This window comes from Equus quagga, chromosome 4, assembly GCF_021613505.1.
Source record: "Equus quagga isolate Etosha38 chromosome 4, UCLA_HA_Equagga_1.0, whole genome shotgun sequence".
NCBI lineage: Eukaryota > Metazoa > Chordata > Mammalia > Perissodactyla > Equidae > Equus > Equus quagga.
Window position 1 is genome coordinate 3,636,741 of NC_060270.1, and position 23,172 is coordinate 3,659,912.

Genomic DNA, 23,172 nt, shown 5'->3' on the forward strand with positions numbered 1-23,172 from the left:
ATCTCCGTCTCTGCCTAGAACTTTTGGGAGGTTGCCATCTGTAGGTAAAGCTGCTTCCTACTGTAAACCCTTTTAGCAGGAGGCCTGTAACAAGGTAAGGAATTTTCACTGAGGGCAGGGCCATTGGAGGAGAGGTTAGTGGGAAGCCCAGGATGACCCGGGAACCTGTTCCTGAGAAGTCATTGGCCGCCAGCAAGGAGCAGAGCTTCACCCAAGCCCGGAAACATGGATTCATCACCTATGGCCCCTTTGGAATTCTCTCCAGTGTAAGGCATGAGCACAAGGGGTTAAAGAAGCTTCATGGATCAGGGGGAAACGGCAGGGGGCACAGAGGAGGAAAAGAGAGACCAGAGGAGGGGAAAACTGAAGGCCAGGCCCGGGGAGGATGGCCAATCTTATGTGTCGGCTTATTTTTATTTCATTTTTGTTTTTGTTTTTCCTCCAAAAGAAAGCTGGAAAGTTATTTTTCCTCACAAGCTTCCGAATCCTGCCAGGAAGAGCAACGAATTCCCGCCCCACCTGGCTGTGTCTGGGCTCTCCATCCTTTGAGGGACCAAGCAGCGGAGAAATGGACCAAGATCCCCGCTGTGGCAGAGATGCCCTGGGCTGCTGGGTCCTGGGCAACCACAGTGACCAGACATGTGGTCAAACAGTATTCCGGGTGTTTCCGCGAGGGTGTTTTCCAATGGGACGATCATTTAAATTGGCAGACTTTGAGTACAGCAGGTCACCCTCCGTAATGTGGGTGGGCCTCCTCCAAACAGCTGAAGGCCTGAGAGAACAAAGACGGACCCGCCCTGAGGAGAAGGGCATTCCGCAGTGATGGACCTTCAGCGGGACCTGAACTGCCACCCTGGCGCCTCCCTAGGTCTGCAGCCTCTCAGCCTTCGGACAGGAAACGCAGATTTTGGAGTTGCCAGCCTCCAAACGTGCAGGAGCCGACTCTTTAAAATAAATCTCTTTACACATACAGTCAAGCTTCGCTTAACAGGGATGTGTTCTGAGAAACGCATCAGTTAGGCAATTTCACCACTGTGCAAACATCATAGAGTGCACCTACGCTAACCCAGATCGTACTACACACACCTGGGCTATATGGCACTAAGCTTACAGGGCCACCATCATATATGTGCTCCATCCCTGACCAAAATGTCATTATGCAGCACATGACTACGTGTGTATACATCCTATTGGTTCAGTTTCTCTGGAGAACCTGATGATCACAAGTGGGTTTAGTCCTCAGGCTCCAAGGAGGGGGCTTGCCGTTGGCGAGCAGAACCCGGGGCACAGCGCCGAGGCCGCCTTCAGAGCTATCCGCAGGCATTTGGGTACCGACCTCACTCTTGGCTTCTTCTTAATTCCCCAACATCATTCCCTTTGCTAACTTTTTTAACTTTTAATTGAATTCGCCCTATTATATTTTATGTGTTATTATAAATCACCTTAATTCCTTTTAGGATAAGTTAGAAGTATAAATAAATAAATAGATTCTCATCATTTGAAGCAATTAGGCAAGGCTAGATTTAGAGTACTACATATAAGGAAGGGACATACAAATTATCCATATCTAAGAAGAAAATGATGAGGAGATATAGGTGATAAATGATGTGGAATTTAAAAAGACGTGCAATAGAAGTCCAAGTGGTGTGCAAGGAAAAGTGGTTTAATGATGGAACAGAAAGTATCAAAATTAACCCAAAGGATAAAACATCAAACCACAGAGATGTAAGCAAGAACCACTGTACATTAAGAAAACAACAAGATGAGTTACAAAAAAGGGAAAATGAGTTTTGTGTTAGCCCACCTGTATTTTTATGAGCATTACATAAATAAAAATATTTTCTGATGGGATAAAATTAAAGGGTCCCAGGATAAGATAGATAAGTAGTGAAAACATGATGCTAGGTTGTCTTTTCAAAATGTGAATACTTCTAACTGTAAAATATTTTTCCGAATTAATAAAAATAAAGGTACAATTTCATGCTATGTCAAGAAGAGGAGTTTATGAAAATTCTGACTTTATCTAAGATGGTAGGAAGGCACTAAAAAATTATGAGGCACAAACCACAGTGAGCAGAATGTCACACCACATAAATCAACTAAGAATGGGAGGACCCCACCCCACCTGCCCACCAAGAACCTGGCCAGGGTGAAACCACACCAGGAAACAACACAGAGAGAAAGCCGCAAGATTTCGGGAAGAAGTATTCTTCACCTTGTAACTCACTTTTCCTAACCAGAAAGTGTCCTTCCATCCTATCTCTTTGCTCTCCTGTGCTGAATCTCACACCGTCCGACCCTGAATTAATGACACTGCAGTGGCCACACATATACGGGAAGCCAGGAGAGAGGCTGGTGTATTCTCCAGGCCCCAGGTTGGCTCAGTACTTCCATCGAGCTTCCTCTGGTTTGGGGAGGATCAAGGGGGAGCAGTGAGGGATTGTGGGTTTTGTTCCTTCATTGGGTTATTTTCCTTTCATTTCCCTATTCTAGTGATTGCCAAGGAAACCATGTTGAAGTTTTTCAACCATCGGTAGCATCCCCTTCAAGTTGTCACTAAAATATAATTTGAAGAAAACATAAAGCAGAGCTGTAAAAACTAGAATATGCTTTTATTAGCTTTTTTCCTTTACAAACACAAATATGCTCAAGTTCCCCTGCAGCTCATGAGACGCATTTGTGGTTGAGCTAGGGGGCTGCTATGTTTAGAAGACACAACCCCAGAGACAGTGGTCAAGTTGTTAGATGGTCACCGATTTCTGTGTAACTTCTAAACACCCAAGCAAAAACTTTAAAGAGGGCACACATCTGGGACATCGTCCAGCACCCGCCCTCTGACACACCTTCCCTGTGGACCCTGATGTGTACGAAACCTGGGACTGCATGGTTTGAATTTTCTGAACAATAGTTTTACTTCCTGGCATTACTTATCTCTGTTTTTACTGATAGTAAAGATACATGAGTACTATGCAGAAAGTGCTATGAATCCTTGAGAACTGTTAGAACTGCTTAAATAATTCTTTTCTCTGCACATATCTGATTTCTTAAAGTTAGCACTAGTTAGAAGATAATATGCATTTAATTAATCTTAACAAAGAGGTTAAAAACAGGAAGAGGTCTTGAAAAACACTGATAAAGTAATGGCAACTCACAATAAGACATTAATGTAACAGAATGGAAAGTTCTTTCTGATAAACACTTATATGATGGAAAAATACACATAGAGAAAATGATGTTTTGAGAGCTTTAAAAAACCCATGGCCTTTATTTTTTAATATTTTTATTAATCTAATAAATGCCTGCAGTTCAGAAATATCAAATAGTAGTAAAAACTTACAAGGTAAAAGAGCAATTCTCTGTCCCATTTCTATTCACCCTGGTCCTGCCCTCCCAAAGCAACCACTTTCAAGCCTTTTAGGTCTATCTTCTGTTTACTTCCATATTTCTAAACAATAAGTGTAATCTCTGATCTGTCTGAGGATATTAATTAGGTCTGTTTGTCTGTTGTCTCTTTGCTTATTTTTCTCTCTCCCTCTTGATACCGAACCTGAAGTGAGTTCGCTCACCCATTGCGCAGCAAGGCAATCTCTGACACCGGGTGTGGTGGAAGAAAGTAGGAATTTTATTTTTGCACAGCGCTGAGCAAGGAGAGAGGGCAGCTAACGCTGAAATCCCAAACTCCCTGAAAAGCTAAAAGGAAGGGTTTTAATTTGGGGTTTTAGGTAGGGGAGGGGGAGCATATGGCCTTGCTGGTGGGAAAGGTCTCCCACCAGCCTGTCTTTGGTCTTGAGACTACTTGCAGAGAGGAGGGAGCCCATGACCTTGCTGGTCAGCATCTTCCCCACCAGCCTGTATCTCTTTGCCGGGAGGAGATAACCCAGGTGCTTGGTGTCTGTCTCCACGGGAGGATAGTGGATTCTGGAGCCAGGAAGCCAGGGAGTAAGCAAGGAATGAGTGTTTTGGTTTTAACCCCATATATGCTGGGTTTAACGTGGGGAAACCGATATCAGGGTCGATATCACTCTCTCTCATATTTGGAGATTTCTTCTCAAATATCTGATGATCCCGGGCTGTTAATTCCTTTAAAGAGACACTACAATCGATTAGAAGCTCTATGTGGGGGTGGGGGGCGAGGTAGGGAGGCAAAGAAAAGAGCCATCACTTTGTGGGGGAAATGCCAAGCTCCCTGTGGTAAGGCGGTTTTTTTCTAGAACTATTCTAGCCAATAGTTTTCTAGAAAAGAGCCCTTGAGTCTCCTGCCCTCAAGGCTTTTAGGTCTATCTTTTCTGTAAAAAGAATTGCTCTTTTTACCTTATAAGTTTTTACTACTATTTGAATCTCCTGGAAGAAGGAGGCGGCCCTGGTTTAGAGCCCCAGGCAGCAGCTCCCTGTCTGTTTTCAGTCGCAGCCCGTTCCCTGTCTTGGAAGGCTTTTAATAACAGGGGAAACGCTCAAGATATAAAGTTAAGGGAGAAAAAAATCAGGACATAAAATTATGTACATGGTATGATGTAACCCTATTTAAGAATGCATGAAACAGCTAGAAAGAAATCCACCAAAGTATTGACTGGTTGTGGTCATTTCTGAGGGGTGGTGTACAACATGATGGTTATTTCCTTCTTGACACTTTTGTTTATTTCCCAAAATTTCCACAAAGTACAGGCATAAATAATTTAAATATTAGGGGAAAAAAATCCTTGATTTTTGAAGAAACGCATATCAAGATGCCGACAAGAAAACCCACAGAGGCGCATGTTGGTATCAGAGGAAAAGAGCTTTTCTGCTCCTAGCTTAAAGGGTTTTCAGTGAAATATTTAATATACATTAATATTTAGAAAATATGAGTAGGATATTAAGAAATATACTATTGATATGTTGAAATATTGAAATGGTCGCTTGTGTACCAGAATCCAGCTCGAGAAACAGCACGCTCCAGAGCTCTTGGACGTCCCTGGGGGCCCTGCCCCAAATCCTCCTCAATCCTCACTCTCCTGAGCTTGTGTTTGTCACTGGTTTTTCACTGACTGGAGTTCTGTCACCTCAGAGCAGTCTGTGGCCTAATTTGGCATCTTTTGAACTTATACTAATGGAATCACAGTGCGTGGATTAATCTACAGGCTGTTTTTTTCACTTCATATTATGTTTGTGTCTTCTGCGGATAATTCCAGTTCATATTTCTGTTCTAGTGAATACCCCTATCGTTACATCTTTATTTAACATCTCAGTTCTCCGTTTGTTTGGGCAGGATCAGTTAGTTTCCTCTAAAACCAATGAGAAATTAGCATATTTCTGTTTCTTCCCCTGTAACTCCAGCCAGAGGTAAGCAGACAACCTTTAATGTTATTATGTTTTCTTTCTTTGGTTTATCAAGGTATTCTGCTTTCTGACTCCTCCTCTTTCATGTTTAGTCCTTAAAAGTGTAAAAATACACACTATTTGGACAAGCAAATTTTGAAAGTTTTTGATTATGTGCCGCTGATTTTGTACCCACAAAATATCCTGGCGTATTTGTGAATTAAGTATACGCATTAATGTGCTAATTTATTAGGGGCAAATAATTAAATTACACACAAAAATAGAACTTTAGAACAGATAAAAATGTTTTCCTATCTTTCCTCACTGACTTATCACACACACCCTCCTAAGTATAGACGCTCTCCCGACTTTGATGAGAAGTGCTCCATATTTTCAGGATCATGGATCCTTTTGAGAGGCAAACTAACATTATGGACGCTATGAAAAATGCATACATTTTCTCATGATTTCAGGGAACCCACGGTTCAGGGACTCAGATGGAGACCCCTGCTTTAGACAGCCAACAATATTGGGGTTATAGACATTGTCAACCTCAGAATCTCCCTGTAATAAAGGGAGAAATGAAACGTCATGGAGCCATTTGGCGGGATAGAAACATCACAGTCGAATTAACCATGCTTGATTAAATACATCTTAAATCCTTTAGATCACCTCTCCACACCACCAGAGTTCAGTGATGCCCACTCTCGCTCTTCTCTCCTTTCTCGCCTCCCCCTCCTCTTGCACGGTCCTCGTCTCCATCTCACTTGCACCCGCTGCTTCTCCCTCTCCTCTTCTCTCTCCCTCCGTGTTGTTCACTTTCTCTTCCTTCCTCTCCCCTTCCTCCCACCAAAACCAAAACACAAATAACCCATGACCAGATTTTCTTGGGCAAATGTGGCTCCACCTACTGGTTCTTTAAAAAATTTCATATTTAAACACAATTTGAGAAACTGGAGACACTATCTGATACGTTAATGGAAATAATTTTATTTTATTGCCTAAATTTTAGTGCCTGACAAGATCTTGGTAAGTTAAGCACTGGACTATGGTTATTTCTAAAGATCTGAACTTAATACCTGATTTCTCAAACATCTTACGTAGAGCACGTGTTATTTTAATATCTTTTATGTAGCGTCACAGCTATTGTCATGTTTTAGCCTTATTGCTGTCTCACCCAACTTGTCCCTTTGGATCCCCTTCTTCCCGGCTACACCTGTGCAGCGAGCCGCGTCTCTGCTCCCCCGACGTCTCGTCCCTGCTCCTTTCCCTGCCCCAGGTCAGCCTTGGACCCTCCTTTCTTACTGCACTGCACGCGCTTCCTCAGATGGCTCATGCTCTTCTACTTTTCCAATTATCGTCTTTGCACAAACGATTGGTAAATAGATGTTTCTAGACTGAACTTCTCTCCTGAGCTCTTGACTCACGTCTCTAAATACTGCTATAGACGGCTTGCGGGCCTGTCAAGCTCATCAGAACTGCTCTCGTCTCTCTCTCTCTCTCTGTCTCTCTGTCTCTCTGTCTCTCTGTCTCTCTGTCTCTCTCTGTCTCTCTCTGTCTCTCTCTCTCTCTCTGTTTCTCTCTCTCTCTCTCTCGTTAGTGGTATCTAACCCGTTCCAGCTAACTATTGCTGTTAAACAAGCCACCTCAAATTTAGTGACGTAAAGAAGCAGCCATTTTCTTGTGCTCACAGACTGAGTCAGGGGTTCTGAGCGGGTGCAGCAGGGCCCCGCTGGCCTCGGCTCCACATGCCTGAGCCCCCACTGAGAAGACTCTTGCTGTTACAAGGGAGGTACCATCTCTCCCTCATGTTACCAAACGGTAGGACAGAGGGAGGTCAAGTTCTTTGTTTCCTAGAAATATCCACATTATTTTTAGGTAACACTCTCACGTTGAAGAGCATTTAAGATCAAATACACATTAAAGAATAAAAATTACTTTTAGAAGTAAGTTAATTTGTATTGATGTAGATATTATATTAAATATTCTTTGAGGATATCTACTGAACTATTTTGAATAAACTACAACTTGAACTACAAGAAAGTGATAAGCTGGGTTAAAATTGTGCCCACCATAGCCAGGGTCAGAAGGCTGTCAGGCAGCAAGCATGGAATGTTCCGAGAGCCTCCGGCTGCCTCACCGTATCAGAAAATGGAGGCAACTTTCACCGAACCTGAGCGGAGATAAATCACTGTGAAGACCCGCATTTATAAATGCGTTATTCCCCCACTGTTAAATAAGAGAGGCGTTTGACTGGCACAACTTTGTTTGTGACCTTTAGTTTGACACCTCCCCACCATGTCATAGGCAAACACATCTGGGACAGAGCCCATATTGCAATTCTAAATGAGTACAAAGTCGATTTGCTATCCTAAGTGACTGTATTTGTGTCAACTCGCTGAAACCATGACGGACTAGATAATGCCAAGTTTTATGGTCAAATGTGTTTTGAAGGATGAGTGGGAATTAAGAGGTGAAGGATTCTTTAAAATACTGATGAATGACCAAATAGTTGCTTGGCAGATGGAATGCAGTTTAATTATCTCGCTCTGCTGGTATGTGCTGGTGTCTGGTACTAAAACACCTGTAGAAACAGGTCTGTGAGGTTTCATGTTGTACAAGCTATGACTTGGTTTCAGCTAACAACACAAAGTTCAGGATTTAGTCAAGCCATTTGTAAATGTCTAAACTTGACTAACTTCAATGTGCTAATTTACATCTATTGTGAAATTGGAATTTTACATGTGTGTTTTTTTGGGAAGAAGGATCCAATTTTTTAAATGGGAGATTTCAAATACACAATCCTTGTGGCAGGGATAATACAACACATCCCTGAAAACAATTCCTAAACGGGCTTTTAAAAGATGCATACTGGAAACTTCTGGCTTCATAGACTAGGACATTAAGACATAAGACAGTCATATAGAAAGCCAAACAATAGTAAGCTTGATACAATATATTGCAAAACAGAGTTGTAAGACAAAGGTTAACAGGCAGCAGGCATTCACAAGGTAGCAGATGTTATAAATGAGGAAAGATCCACCTTAAATATTTTGTAATAAGTGTCGTGTACGTTGCATGGCTGTGTGAAAGACCGTGATGAAAGAGACACCGAAGGAAAAATGTGCTGAAGGGCAGAAAGATTGATTTCAAGGAAAGTTTCTTGAAGATTTGAACCGGACATGGAAAGATGGACGGGAGCGTAAGAGATTCCAAGCAGAGATAGCAGGAGCCTGAGCAAACGCCAGATGGAACAGAATCAGGGAATGTTCAGAAAAATGTGGAGTGGTTGGCACGTAGTTGTAGGCTGAACGCAGGGGAGGGAGGCAGGAGGTAGGGCTGAAAAGAGAGGTGGGGTCAAATCGCAGGTTGTTCAATGCCAGGTTGAGTTTAGAACCTTCTCCGTAGGAGAAGGGGGGTGTTTAGAATATCGGGGAGGGCAGTGATAGTGGGATTTGGGGAAGTAATTCTGAAGGGAGAGAATGGAGGTCAGAGGGACCAGAGGCAGGCAGGCTATCTCGAAAGTCCAGATGATAAGGAATGTGGGACAAAAGCAGAGTGGTGGCAGTGGACAGGGGAAGGAGGTCAAGAAACACTTCAAAGGTAGATTCGACAGGGCAGCAAGGGAGGGACAGAGTCAAACCTATGTCGTGGTTTTGGGAAGGGAAGGGCCATGCGGCAGTTTTGAAGATGACCACAAATTCCTTGACGATGGTGCCTCCCCTTGAGAGTAGGGGCCTGATTCCCTTCCCTTGAATCTGGAGCCGGCCTGAGTGACTCACTGGTAACCAATGGAATGTGTCACCTCCAGAGACAGAGCAGAGGGCAAGCATGCTGCCTCTGCCTCATTCATGGAGATGGGCTCCAAGCCGCCTGCAGGACTCCGGTCCACAGGTCCCGCTGAGGCTGGCCTTTCAGTCGTCCTGGTCTAGACACGGCGTGAGTCAGAGCCCCGCAGATGATCCCAGCCTGGATGAACCCTAACAGCAAGACACATGGAAGGCTAAGTCATAAAGAAACAGGGTCTTTGGCCTTCTAATCTGGTGCTCGTCAGTGTGCAGAAGCTTTTATCTCGTTCAACACTCAGTTGAATACGTGGGTAAGCAGAGCAGAGTGTGACAGAAAGGAGTGGTTAGCAATTTGCTCCAGAGCGTTGACATCCCTCCCCTCCAACTCCCACCCCTGATGGCCACTAAACCCGCTCCAGAGAGACAGCACCAGCAGGCACTCCCACCCCTTGGTCACGGGGCCTCCAGTAGACTCAGAATAGACATCAACACATATTTGAAAAAGAAATTCACTTTGAATAACAACAGAATGATCTATTTTCCAACAGTCATGCAATTCTGTTAATTTTTTCCCCAGACATAATCTCATCTGTAAGAGAAATACATGGGCATTGAAGAGTATGAAAAACTGATAGGCACAGAAAAACTCTGAAATTTCATCTTAGCCCAACGCCCAGACCCCAACAGACTTAACACAACTAAACAGGCTGGCAGATTACATAAGGGACTTTTTATTGGAAAAGGTAAACTGTGGTTTATTTGAACATTTGTTCCTACATGCCTCTGTTATGGACTTTTTTTCATTTAATCAGCTTTACTGAAACATCACATACACAATAAAATTTCATGACTTTAAGTGTCAAGTTCAATGAGCTTTGATAAATGTATACAGTCTGGTAACCATTGCCACGGTCAATACAGAGACCATTTCCATCACCTCAAAACATTCTTCTGTTCCCTTTCATAATCTATTCCCATCCCCAGCAAACAACAATCGGCTTTCCGTCTCAGTTTTGACTCCTAGGTTTTCCTATAATGTAGTCATACAGGGGATGCTCTTGCGTGTCTGGCTTCTTCCACTGGGCATAAAGCTTTTGGTATTCACCCCTGTTGTTACATTTATCAATAGCCGTTCCTTCTCATTGCTGAACAGTGTTTTAACACATGGCTAGATCATAATTTATCCATTCACCTGCTGATGAGCATTTGTGTGATTTCTAACTTTGGGCTATTGTGAATAAAGCTGCTATGAAAATTCCAGTGCAAAACTTATATTTTCATTTTTCTTGGGTAAAATATCTAGGAATGAAGAAATATGATATAGTATCAAGAAATATTTGTGCCTCCCCTACATCAACTATCCTGAGGAAAAAAAACCACAAACATTTCTTAGTCATATTTCATAATAAAATTTATTAGCAGATCTGTTGTAAGACAGTTGAAGAATTTGTACATTTTCCAGCCCTAAAGAATCACACACAATCACACACATTCAACATATTCCAAGACAATGCTTAATAATATGTAGGAAGATACTATCCCTTACAAACTCAATATATTATGAATAAAATAAAATACATTCATATTATTATATGAATAAGGAAGTCACATTAAGAATTCTCTTGTGATTTTCTTAAAAGCAAAGAGTTTCAAATCTCTAATTTAAAAAAAGGACAATTTCAATGAGTCCCTCTTACAAAGAAATAGATTTATAAAATGCCTGCATGCTTCTCACCCAAGTTGTGCCTGCTTTAATTAAATGAAAATGTTGAGTCTCATTTCCTCATTTCTTAAATGAGAAACATTTCCCAAATTCACTACACATCCCCATGATTGTTCTTAGTCTAAACTTCCATAGAAATATGGCTGGGAAAGAAAAATTTAAATATCAGAATACAAGGATTTCACTTTCACCTTGAAAAGTGCAGAAAATCCCAACATTAACAAATCATGGCTCTCCAGAAATCCAAATGGCCACTTAGGTGTCCCTCGTTTAAGTAACAGCAATGCCCCTTTAGCGTTAGCAACCACAAGCACCCCAGGAGAGATTAAGGAAATTTCAAGTGTTCCTAAATATCTATCATCATAAAAATGACTATTTTACAATATTATGATCTCTAGAGAAAGATCAATAGAAACATGACGATCAAAGAAACTTTTAGCAACGACGAAGTAGAACTTGTACCCTCATTTCAAGTTGCTTTCTAAAATTACTAGCAAGTCTCAACCTCATTGAATTAATGGAAACATTTATCCCATGACAGAGATTTCTGTGGCAGAAACTAAAATTTCAAAATATGAAACGAAAATAACATGAGAAGTTCCCTGATACAAATTATACTTAGATTCTCTTAACTCAATACTTGGAAACTCAGTCATACTTTGTAAGCTGGTCATATAAAACGATTCTAGAAGTATAAATGAGGTTTTTATCAACTAACTGACTCTGACAAGCTGCCATCTCACCACGTGTTACCAACAGCATCCAGTGGAAACCTGTGGTGCTTAAAACACATTTTACCCCCTGCCCAGGAGGCAGAGCCCCGAGAGCCGAAGCCTGGAGCTCTGGGGCCAGGTAACCGACCGCCACACAGTGGCAACAGCGCTGGCAGTGGAACAGGGCCCACGCTGCACGTCCTCCAGACCCCAGGATGCAGCTCTGCCTGTGTCAATGCACCCAGTCCCTCGGATGGCGCAGAACTTCCAGAATTTCAGCTTCTTTGGAGTTCTCCGAGGGTGAATGCATATACTCCCATCTGTGTAGGTCCAAAACAGGAGCGAAAAATGTAATAATAATAAATGACACACACAACTCTTTACTTAAAATAAATGAGAAACAAGATTCTAAAAGAGTGAAAAATGTCTTCTACCTGCTAGTCTCCACGGTGCCTAATATGCCTTGTACCCACCAGGCTTTTAGAAAATATTTGCTGCTAAAGAGATAAAGTTGCTTAATAATTCCCAGGCACACTTTGGCCAACATTAATACCCTAGAGCCAAAATACACTTTTACTATAAGCCAGGATTTCACAAGGTGTAGAACCTTAGATGATCCATGGGCAAACTTTTTTTAGCTTACTTCTTATGCATTTATTTCAATGTGTTACTTTCTATTTATGGCAATAATACTCGTTTGCCTTTATAAATAAATTCTCTCTCAGAGAAAATAAGACTACACAATTTAAGTAAACAATACCTCAGATAATATACAAATATGGTCAAAACTGCTAAGCTGATACATGAAGTCTGGCAAGCACTAGTTCAGACCAGGGGGTGGTGGACTTTTCCTATAAAGGGCCACATCAGAAATGCTTTTGGCTTTGTGGGGCCATGTACAGTCTCTTGCATGTTCTTTTCCTGTTTTTAATAATCCTTTAAAAATGTAAAAGCCATTCTTAGCTCAAGGGCTATTCAAAAACACGCCACAAATGGAACTGGCTTTGTCCTGCAGCCTTAAGTTTGCAGACCCCGCGAGTAGACTGCACAGCAGCTGAAAGTGACCTGCTGTGTTAACGCCATTCAGCTGAATGAGGGGGTGGTTTATAATCCGCCCATATCTGCGGCTTGGAACAGGCATCATAATTAGGGGCCAGCAGACTATCAGAGGCCTCAGAACTCATCTCGATTTTTTCTTCACATCTCACCTCTCAGGTGGCAGGAACACCTAATGGGGACATTTGCCGCTCTGAAGGCAGTGACAACATGGAGGGTACTGACCTCCCACGGCCAGATCTGGACAACAGCAGACCAGGAAGCCATTCAGCAGTGCACTCTTATATGGACATTTACACTCGCGGAGGAAAGAAGATTCCAGCTCTTGTAAAACAAGCAATGGCAATTTTTCTTTTTCTCTGATCTTTTCTATTTCAGTCTGGACAGACATCATCCTCACTTTCTCATGGCCAAAAAGTCAACTGCGGATCGTCATTAACCTAATGGCACCAGCAAAAATCAACCTGTCTTAAAATTCCCCACGTGGATCTCGTGGGGCAGCCCACTACAGCAGCACAGAGGCACGGAGAGAAGGCCAGCCCTGGAAACAATCCCTCGTGCTTTCCACAAGCTTAATGCTTCGGACTGGAAGGTAAGACTCTTCCTCAGAAGGGCAATAGTTTGTAATAAAATTAAGTTTAAAAAGCTGCTATGTTCAATCCACCTGCTCTGCCCACAGCTCTTCCTAGACAACGACAAAGGAGGGGACGGTCGATCCGGCCCCAGACGCCACCGCCCACCCTTGTCCACACCTCTCTCCTTCCCGCTCTCACATACGAAGCTCGACCGTTCATCCTCCCTCCCCTTAAAAACCTGGTTGGATTTTCCTTAACTATTTGACCGTGATTTTCTTGTAAAATCAGCAAAGTCAAAACTAATGCAGTCCTCAGGTAAGACCATGTGGTGTTAACGTTCATGTTTTGTTGGGGCTGGGAAGCTGGGGTGGGAGGAAATTATGACGACGGGTTCTTCTTACCGGGCAGTCAGAGGTAAAGACATCAAGATGCTCTCGATCCTGGATCCCGGAGTGAAAAGGCCAAACTTCGTGCCCCGATCATACAGCAGGTTAAATTCTACATACCTGACACGAAGACACCAAACAACATTAAGGGCTAGCTGATTAAAATGCTTACGATTCGCCCACAACAAATACTTAAAGTGGGGTTCTTCCTGCGCCCACCCCCCAATCAGCGGGAACTGGCACAAGAAACACCAGCCTACGGTCCGTTGAGTTTTCTCCATCTGGACGGGCATAAATAAGAGAGTATTATCCAACAAACAGCAGGACACGGAGTCGGCCCCAACGCAGAGCAGTCACAGAACAAGGAGGTTATGTTTTCCAATAAACAAACAGAACGGACACAAAGCTGAGAACTCTGAGGCACAGCAACGATTAAGGGAAAGGAATGGCGCCCTCCATTAGGAGCGCACGGCCCCTCCGGCCCCCCACCCACCGAGACGCCTCAGAGCCAGAGACTTCCACCACGGCCTCGGCCTCCCAGGAACCGAGACAGTGTGGAACTCCTGTAACTGGAGGCCAGGTACCACGAGCAACCATTACTAGTACATTCTAGACCCTCCGCTTCCCCCGAGGCGTCCACAGCATCAACCAGCAGTCCCGTCATCCCGTCTTCCCGCAGGTTCACGCAGCGCACTCAGGCCGGGGTGGGGGGGGGCCTCAGTGCTCAGTGTCACCTTCTTAGGAAACGTTCTTAGCGTCCACACTTGGTTCACTAGAACACTTCTCCACGAACTGCCAGACTCAGCTCTAAACTGCCCAGCTGAAAAGCCTCCGACTGCCCCTATCATCACGGGCTCCTTCATAAAAGGGCTTCTTCTCCCCACTTCCAAAAAAACAGTTTCTACTACCCAAAAGAATCGAGAATGATCCATAAATCTGAAATTTTCAATAAACATTGCCCCTTGCAGAGCATTCCTCAGCTCATTCGGACACTTGCCTCGGGCTGAACTTCCCTCATTCTCGCATCTCCCCGTCATTGTCCCCATCACTGCCCCCGTCACTGTCCCCGTTACCCCAGAGGACGAGTTCTCTGGAATCCCAGAGCCGCCAAGGCTCAGACAGCACCTTCTGCATGGAACCTGCCGAAGGCCCTGAGAACGCTGAAGGAAACTATGCCATGGACCCCTTTCTAATCGCCACCGTTTATTTATCGTGATTGAGTTTTGTGCACCGACAACTATTTAATAGCTTCTCACGCCCATTTCAAAAGACAATTTACATGAATCTTCTCAACTTCTTTCTAAGACCCTGGAAAAGGGCTCCAGTCCCTCAGCCCCGTCTTCACCCTGTTTCCTTTCCCAAACACGACACATGAGGGACGCGGTGCTTCCCTACCTGTGCCGACGTCTTTCCCAGAGACCCTGGGGAGGAGCTCCCCGAGCTGCCCTCCTCCCGGAAGCCGACAACGCTGTCCCTGCAGCGGCCTCTCCCACTCCCACCAGGTTTCGCTTCGAGCTGCTCTCTGGTCCTTCCACACATCTACCCTCTGAGGAACCTGTGAACTATGACCCCTCACCTTCCCTTCTATTCAACTCATGCCTAAATGTTATCCTATCCTCTTTCCCCAAATACAACAAAACCACAAGAAGTTAAAGATCTTTTGTCTCTGTTCTCCCAGAAAAAGAAGACGGTAAGACTGGAGTTCAAGGTCTGGGGGGGACTAGTGGTGACCAGGCTCAGAGACAGGACGAGGCTGCCAAACAAGATACAGTAAGGTCAAAGGGCAGCGGCGGACACAGGCAAACTCCCACCTGGGCGGAGGCGGTGGGAGGGGGACCTGTGAGGGCCCAGACAAGGGCGGCATGGGACAGTGCCGACGGCCCGAGGGTGCACTGCCAGCTGCAGCCCAGAGATAAGGGGGCGGGGGCTCTCAGCGAGAACAGACAGTTCTCGTCTCAGCACTCACAGTGAGTGCCACGGCCCACCCCACCCCTCGGCCAGACAACGAACCGCCCAAGGCGCAGGGATACGTGGCACCGTCACAACGTCTTGTCATTCACAAGGAAAAACATTCGGAAAACAAAAACATTTCTATGTCTACGTTTTAAAAGCTTCACCTCATCAGCATTCACAAACCCTGCCAGCTTTGCACTCGAGAGCCCCACCCTCTCCCTAGTGTCTTAAACTTGCCCCAGGCACTGTGTGCCCCCTGGAGCGCGAGCCCCTTCCGAGGGTCCACGTGCCACCCACCTTCACAGCCAGCAAAGCCCCAGCCACAGGGGCACAAAGGTCAGGCGAGAGGAGGGAGCGGCAAAGATGCATTTGAGAAACCATGGGAACAAAAAAAACACATCCCCAAACAGATGCGCTGTTGAAGATGCTTCTAACAAGAAAACTTAACAACGCTCATTTTCCCAAGTTTATACACGGGGACCAGACACAGCACAGGCAGTCACAAGAAACGATAAACACAAACGGTTATCTTCAGACTTGGACCGTTACTAAGCTGACCCTTCCCGGGGCACCAGCCTTACGTCCTGAAGTCCCCAAAGCTTCATGAGCCCAAGACAGAACTAACATAAACGAGAAAATCCACTTCACAGCCACCGACTGTGGTTTACATGCATTCAGGCGGCAATGAGAAACTGTGGAGAGCTGCCACTGAGGGGCAACCTGGAGCTGAGCCACAGGGGCGCCCGGCTGAGGATGACCCGCTCTGCTGGCCCGCTGAGCTCACATGCTCAACGCCCAGAGCAGGGCGGCTGAGGAGCACACCACGGCCACCACCACAAACGCTTCAACTACTTAACGTCCCTCACGCGCAGGAAGGGCTGCACGTTTTGAAGTTGTGATGACCTGGTGCCTCATCTGGAATCTTACTGACCAGCTGTGTAACCTTGGGCAAGGGATCTACCTTGCTAAGTTTTATCACCTGGAAAATGATGATAATTACACTAATCTCACAAGTGGATGGAGAAAATCAGATGCAAACTGCCTAACTTACTGGCTGGCACAGAGTAAGGACTACCTAACTAGTAACCATTATCATTAACTGTAAATAACTTCTGAAATGATTATTTCCATCATAACGACTTCCAAAAACCTTGAAGATGAATGAAAAAGGTGTGATTCCCCATTTACAGAGCAGCAAAAAACATTAAATGACGCCCATATCTTGGTGTAGGGCTGGAAGATATCGCTAGAAGAAAAACTAAATAGAAACAATAAACAAAACTAAACAAATTCAGCTGAATCAAATCCAGCAAGTACTCACTCCATGTCTACTGAGAGTCTCTAACGTATAGACAAATAAACGTTGCTCTTTTTTATAACACTGTTTCACACAATGCTTTATTCATCTAATACTCCTCTAGTCAGGGAAAGCAATCAGGGTGACACAGCCGCCGTCACTCGGCGCTCGGCTGCCCGGATGCACCGAGACGGCCACTCCCCCGGCCCCCACTCACCGTCCTCTCCGGAGCTGTTGCCACAGCTTCTCCTGGGGCGTGAACGAGTCATTGCGGTGCTTCTTCACGAGGGGGATGTAAGAAGGGACCACCGCCTGCGCGCAGCTCTCCACGAAGCGAAACACCTCGTCCTTGGATGGAGAGTCAAGGTCATCAAAAAAGATGCCCCCGATGCCCCTCCGCTCCCCACGGTGGGCTATAAAGAAGTACTCGTCACACCTGGAACACACAGCAGGGCTGCATCAGGGACCAGAGGCACGGAAATCGACGTGGGTGTCCCGGCTCAGAGCACTGGCCCTGAGCAACGCCAGCACAACGCCCTTTCTCTTGGTCCAACTATGGGAACGAAACCCAGGGCTTTAGACAGATCTCCTGCAGTTATTGCCAAGGCAGGAGATGCAACTGGGCAATTTAACACGTGTCTATGTGAGGATAGAACTCTAAGAACCTAATGAAAAGAGAAACAGAGAGTCCAGCATTGATGGTGCATTTCCTGAAACAAGTGATGCTGCTGCCCCAAGAGGCAGGACAGGAAGCCTCCACAAGGACACCAACCAGGTGCCCGACTGGACGCCAATCCCTGGGCTCCCGAGGCTGCTCTTTACTCTCCAAAGCGAGGTACAGTAAATACTCTGTCAGGTCTCTTGATGATTCTACAGCGTGCAGGACTGAGGGAAGGGCCAGTGGAAGGAACCGTTCAGAGAAGAGGGGTCTTCAGACTGTTACACTTCTTGCATGAAAGGTTACCCCGCGGCCAGCACATGGACTATCAATCTGTTCTCGAGCCTCTGCCCTCTGTGTCTCCTAGAGCTGTTTCCTAAGAAAGCATTTTCTAAATGCTAAAACTTGTAGAATAGTTTACATGGTGGAAATAGTTCTTTTCATGATCTCCATCAAACAAGGGTCCCTAAATAGAAAAAACTGTACAAAAACTAAAAGCTATTTTTTAAAAGCTTACCTTAAAAATAGCCTTAATAGCTCAAAGTCAAAAAAAAAAAAAAAAAAAAAGACGGCAAATGCAAATCCCTAGGACTGACGTGTTGGTATAATTCACCCCGACCATGACTTGCTGGCTTTCCTTTTAGAGCACATTTTATGAACATCAAGGATATCCTGAGCAAGGCTGTAAAGTCAAACCTAATCATATTTCAAAATCTCTTCATGACATTAAGAGATTTACTGAATACTTATACTAAAAACTTCTTAATTAGCGTGCATCCTAGATATTTTATCAATATTACTCAGATAGAGTCATCACAGTAACAGCGATAAACGGGAACCAAACAAGGGGAATATCTGCGCCCCAGCCCTCCTCCTGGAAGGACGCTGGTTTGTGAGAGAGAGAAACCCTCCCTCTCACATCCCTGCATCCATCACTGTGCAGTTCTCAGTGGTAACGTCAAATCACAAGGAGAATATTTAGATGTCTTATCTTTTCTGAGGATTTTAAAGCTGAACTCCATGCTTTTACACAGATAACATCAAGATTCCACAATTATTAACTCTAAAAGCAAAAAAAAACCCCAAATCCTTTCTATTCTTCCTTTTTCAAGAATGCCAATTAGCTCTAAGAGGTGTTGAGCATTTTACTCTTATTCCAAACAATTTATGCCCAGACTCCATTTCCCATCTACCAAATCTCCTGGTCTCCTCACAACTGTTTTCCTTTTCTTTACCACTAGCTTCTTTAACAAAGTTTCCAACTCCACTCTTCTCCTTGCTCAAAATCTCTGGTGCATTCGCATCTCTCCCTAACAGATCCCCAACTCGTGTTCCATCCTGACCGTCCCACAGCACCGACAGTCCCCTCTGGGGGAGAATTGACTATCCCACCCAGGATTAAAAGGCCTCTGATTCTCAGGCATGGATCACCCGAAGTTTATAGTCCACATCATTTGAGATCAAAAAAGATGATGCTACCCAATTTTTATTACAGACATCCAACTATTCCTAAGAAAATAACTTATTAAAACCACTTAAAACTGGCATCCCACTTCTGGTGGGCAAGGAAAACAGAGCAGCCTTCAGAAACTGAAAAAGGCATTTCGTGACACAGTAGCTGCCTTCGGCATCTAGCGAGGAAGGGAACATACCTGAGGGGTCACGACAGGGTCAACGCCTTCACCTACCATTTTTTAAATTTCGGGTAGAGATCTGGACCGTGCCGGTCACAAGCCTCCTTCAGAGTTCTGTGGAAGTGGACAGCATCCTCCTGGTTCAAGTACGTTGGGGTAAGGTCGCAGCCACCACCGAACCACCACTGCTTGTTACCTGCCGAGTCAAGACACAGGTCCTGAGGCGGAGTCTGGACGCTGAGATGCAGCGCACTACTCACTGTGTTAGCAAACTCAACTTATCCCCTCAGTTCATGAGGCCTGAAACGGGTGACCAAAAAAACCATTCAACTGAATTCAGCTCTGAAGGCCAGGAAGGCCTAGGCAGGAAGCAGGAGGGAAAAGCAGACAGGCAGGAAGTAGGAGAGTAACAGGTGAGCGATGGAACCAGGCAGGGAAACAACGTGCAGGGCAGGGAATGACAGACACCACGCAGGTGGACCAGGCAGCAGGGCTCAACGCTGGTGGCATGTAAGAACCACATGAAGAGCTTAAAACACCTCTGTTAGGTCACAATTCAAAAAAAACCACAAGCACACCTCTGGCCCAGGCATCTCCAGTTTATAAAAACTCCCCAGGGGAGTGTGATCCTCCCTGTATTAGAACCACTGCCACCCCCTCCCCTTGCCCCAGAAAGGGTGAACACGCTAGCCAAGGGAGACAACTTTCCATTTGGAGTAACTCTTTCATGTGCTTAGTTAGGTCAGCACCAGGTACCAACCTCTAAACATTAAAAGCTTGAACCAAACTAAATGGCTTCAAAACGAAAAGTAAAATACATTGACTTTAAACGCCATCACCTGCAGAGACACCCGCAGAGGCTAGCGTGGCGCTGCACAGGCGCTCTGACAGGTGCTGACAGCTGGCCAGCTAACGGAGACGCAGGCCAGAACCACAAGTGCACAACCAGGCACCATCACCTGCACCCCATTTGAACCCACTGATAATGCAACAGCGACCAGCAAAGCTATGCTTGTGGAAGATCATTTCCAAAAGCAAGTTCTCAATGTCAACCCTGCACACGAGGTTTTCCTTTGGATGTAATGAATTTATATTTGCAAAGAAGCCGGTATGCACTCCAAGTCTGAGTTCATTAAATCATTCCTTCTTTGTTGGAGGAAATATGGGAGGTCAGCCAATACCATTTTCACTTTCCATGCCTAGTGCATAATCGACTGCACCTGGCAAGGAAAAAGCCTTCATATGCCTCCTGAAAAACCTCATTAAGACTGTTTCTATTTTATCACCTTTTAGACGTTATGCCCTGTAACCTGTTTTAAAATACAATTTTGCACAATACTTTGCACAGCTCCAGACACCCTTACCATCGGTGTCTTCTACTTCAAAGTATCTGTAGTTGAAGTGGATGGTAGGAGCATGAGGATTCTTGGGGTGGATAACGGAGCTCACACCCATAGCGGAAAACGGCAATTTCCCTGGAAAGGAAAACACACAGCAAGCTGCACTCAATCACCTGGTGTGATACAAAGGAATTCCAATACGGTTTCTGGATCAATTTTCAAAAGCTGCTTTTTAATTGGTCTCTTAAAATTTTTAAAAAGTAATTGTGAACACACTTATCTGGCACATGGACTCAAATGGCTTTTTACAGAAGCAATATTTATCTTATAAATAAAACTCATGGGAAAAAGCTTTGCCGGGACTATTTAAGGCTGCTGAGATTGTCTGATTTACCATCTTTAGTCTTCAGATTTTTTCCTCTGCTTCTCATTTGTTTCGCTGCTTCCTCAGAAAGGTTTCCATGAACGACAGAAATGCTCACTCCAGCCTTTTCAAAAACATGCCCATCTTGAAGCACACAGCTGATGCCACCACCCCCTGTTTAGGGAAACATAAAATGAGGAGAGAATGTAAGGGGACCTGCAAAACTGAAAACCACCCTTGCAGGAACGTGGGGGAATTAGGACTTACTTCCTCCTCTATTTTCCAAATCTTCTCTAATATCAGCATATTTATAATTTTTAAGTACAATAAAATTAGATAACTAGCTTAGTTTTATGACATCAGCTTCCAGTACTGGTCAAATATGCTATCTCTCCACATCGCCACACTCAGTACTTCTCCATTCTTCTGCGGTGACCTAAAATCACCCACTGGAATATCTTCCCTTCAAATACCACCGTTCAGAACGGCTTCCACCGGTTATGACACATGAGAGAAAGCTACAGTTAAAAACAGGAATGGGTATATTTGAAGGGTGTTCTATTATTACCAAATTTAAGAGCTCCGTATTGTTTCAATTGCTTTCGTCTCAGTGTGCTGTTTGCCTTTTAATTTTGTTTACAGGCAAGTAGAAAACAGAAGGAATTTGAACGATTCAGGGTTCAGACCCTTCACCTGAGTAAGACACACTAACATTCAGGTACACGAGCCCCACTGTGCAGTGAGTATCAGTGGCTGTAAGACACACTAACATTCAGGTACATGAGCCCCACTGTGCAGTGACTATCAGTGGCTGTTTATGTATGTATTTATTTTTAAGACACTAGAGTTACCCCAAGGGTGACTGTTTCATGAAGGTTCATGTTTAGCTTGTGGTATTTCTAAGAAACTTTAGCACTGAACAGGACACAAGATGATCCAGTATATCCCCCCTCTCTACTTCAGATGAGAAACCGAGGCCAGAACCCCAAAACCCCTTCTCCAAGCACACACAGCTGGCAAGGGGCCAAACAATTTTTCTCAGTGCTTTCTACGCACCGGACAATATTTTAAAGCACTTCCCACATATCCATCCCACTTAATCCTTACAATACCCTCATCTATCATTTCTAATCTCATTTCATAGCTGAGGAAACAGAGGCACAAAGTTAGGGAGCTTCTGAAGGACAAACAGCTAGGCTGGTACTTGAGGTTGTGTCCTGGTTCAACGTCCTTCACCTGAAAACACTCCAAGATGAAAGACACTATGAAACCAGCTTTCCCGTCATCGACTATAGAGGTGGCAGTGTCACACAGCCCAAGCCGGCTGAGGAGAAGTCGCTGCAGCATCCCAGGAAGCAAAAGTCCAATCCTCAAGCGCATGACCCAGAGCTGGGCTTCACTGTGTACACACGGTCCTGAATATAGGACTTTGTAAGACCTGTTTTAACACTGAAGTATTTTGCCATTGGAAGGAAAGTCTCCTAGCAGGAAGTCTGATGGTTGTATTTCGTGGAACTACTGACAAGCCAATCAAGTGTTCCTGGTGCCGCTCGGGAAAAAGACACAAGGACACCCTCAGCTGGAGGAGTCTGGCTGACACTTAGCAAAGAGGAGCCAAGTCATCTTTCCACCTCCAAGGAAGGAGAAAGGGTAAACGCACTCAGAGAAGCGCATGAAATACGGGGAAAAATCTACGCTGAATGACAACTTTGGCCATTCCAGCATGTTGTATAAAAATAATCCTAAGACTTCTACAAAAAATGCTACCATAAAATTGCAAAGACTTTAAATATTCTGTACCAGAGAGACAGCAGATCGGGGTCCACACCAGCAAGCAGAGGGCGGACGACCCTTTCTACGTTAACCTCTTGAACGGTGTCCTTCGAAGCTAGCAGCCGCTCGCTAGGTCCCTGCTCCCACCCCAATCCTTCGGGGTCGTCTTCTGCCCGCCACCTGCAGCCCGCCGACGGCCGAGCGCCTCACCTTCCTTCCTCTCCCAGCGGTCCACGGAGAAGCGGCCGCCGCCGTCCACCTGCGCCAGCGCCTGGCACACCTGGGCCTGGGTCTCCAGGATCAGCAGCTCCATCCTGGTCTTCATGTCGCCGGGCCTGGCCCGCAGCTCGCGCAGGTCGGTCACCGGCGGGGCCATGAAGCAGCGGCAGCGACGGGCCAGCTCGTCCTCCTCCTCCTCCTCCGGCCTCCCCCGCGGCCCCGAGCTCCGGGCCACCATCCCCGCCCGCTGCACGTGCCCGAAGGCGGCTGCTGCGAGCCCCGCCAGCCCCGCCAGCGCCGCGGCCAGTCCGGGCCCCAGCCGGGGGCCGCCCCCCGCCGCCGGGCCGTGCCCGAGCCCGCGGGTCCCCCCAGCACCGATGGGCCCGGCCGCGCCGCGC

At 45.4% G+C, this 23,172-nt stretch overlaps 1 protein-coding gene across 1 annotated transcript; it reads right to left on the bottom strand.

Annotated features, from left to right (window-relative positions):
* Positions 1–10,476: 10,476 nt before the first annotated feature.
* On the bottom strand, positions 10,477–23,168 carry CPOX (coproporphyrinogen oxidase; the record flags this gene model as incomplete). Its single annotated transcript, XM_046658711.1, has 7 exons — positions 10,477–11,839; positions 13,552–13,656; positions 17,004–17,222; positions 19,133–19,274; positions 20,443–20,553; positions 20,813–20,956; positions 22,766–23,168. Coding segments are annotated over 7 exons (1,212 nt in total), but the record flags the coding sequence as incomplete, so codon positions are not given.
* Between the last annotated feature and the right edge of the window lie 4 nt (positions 23,169–23,172).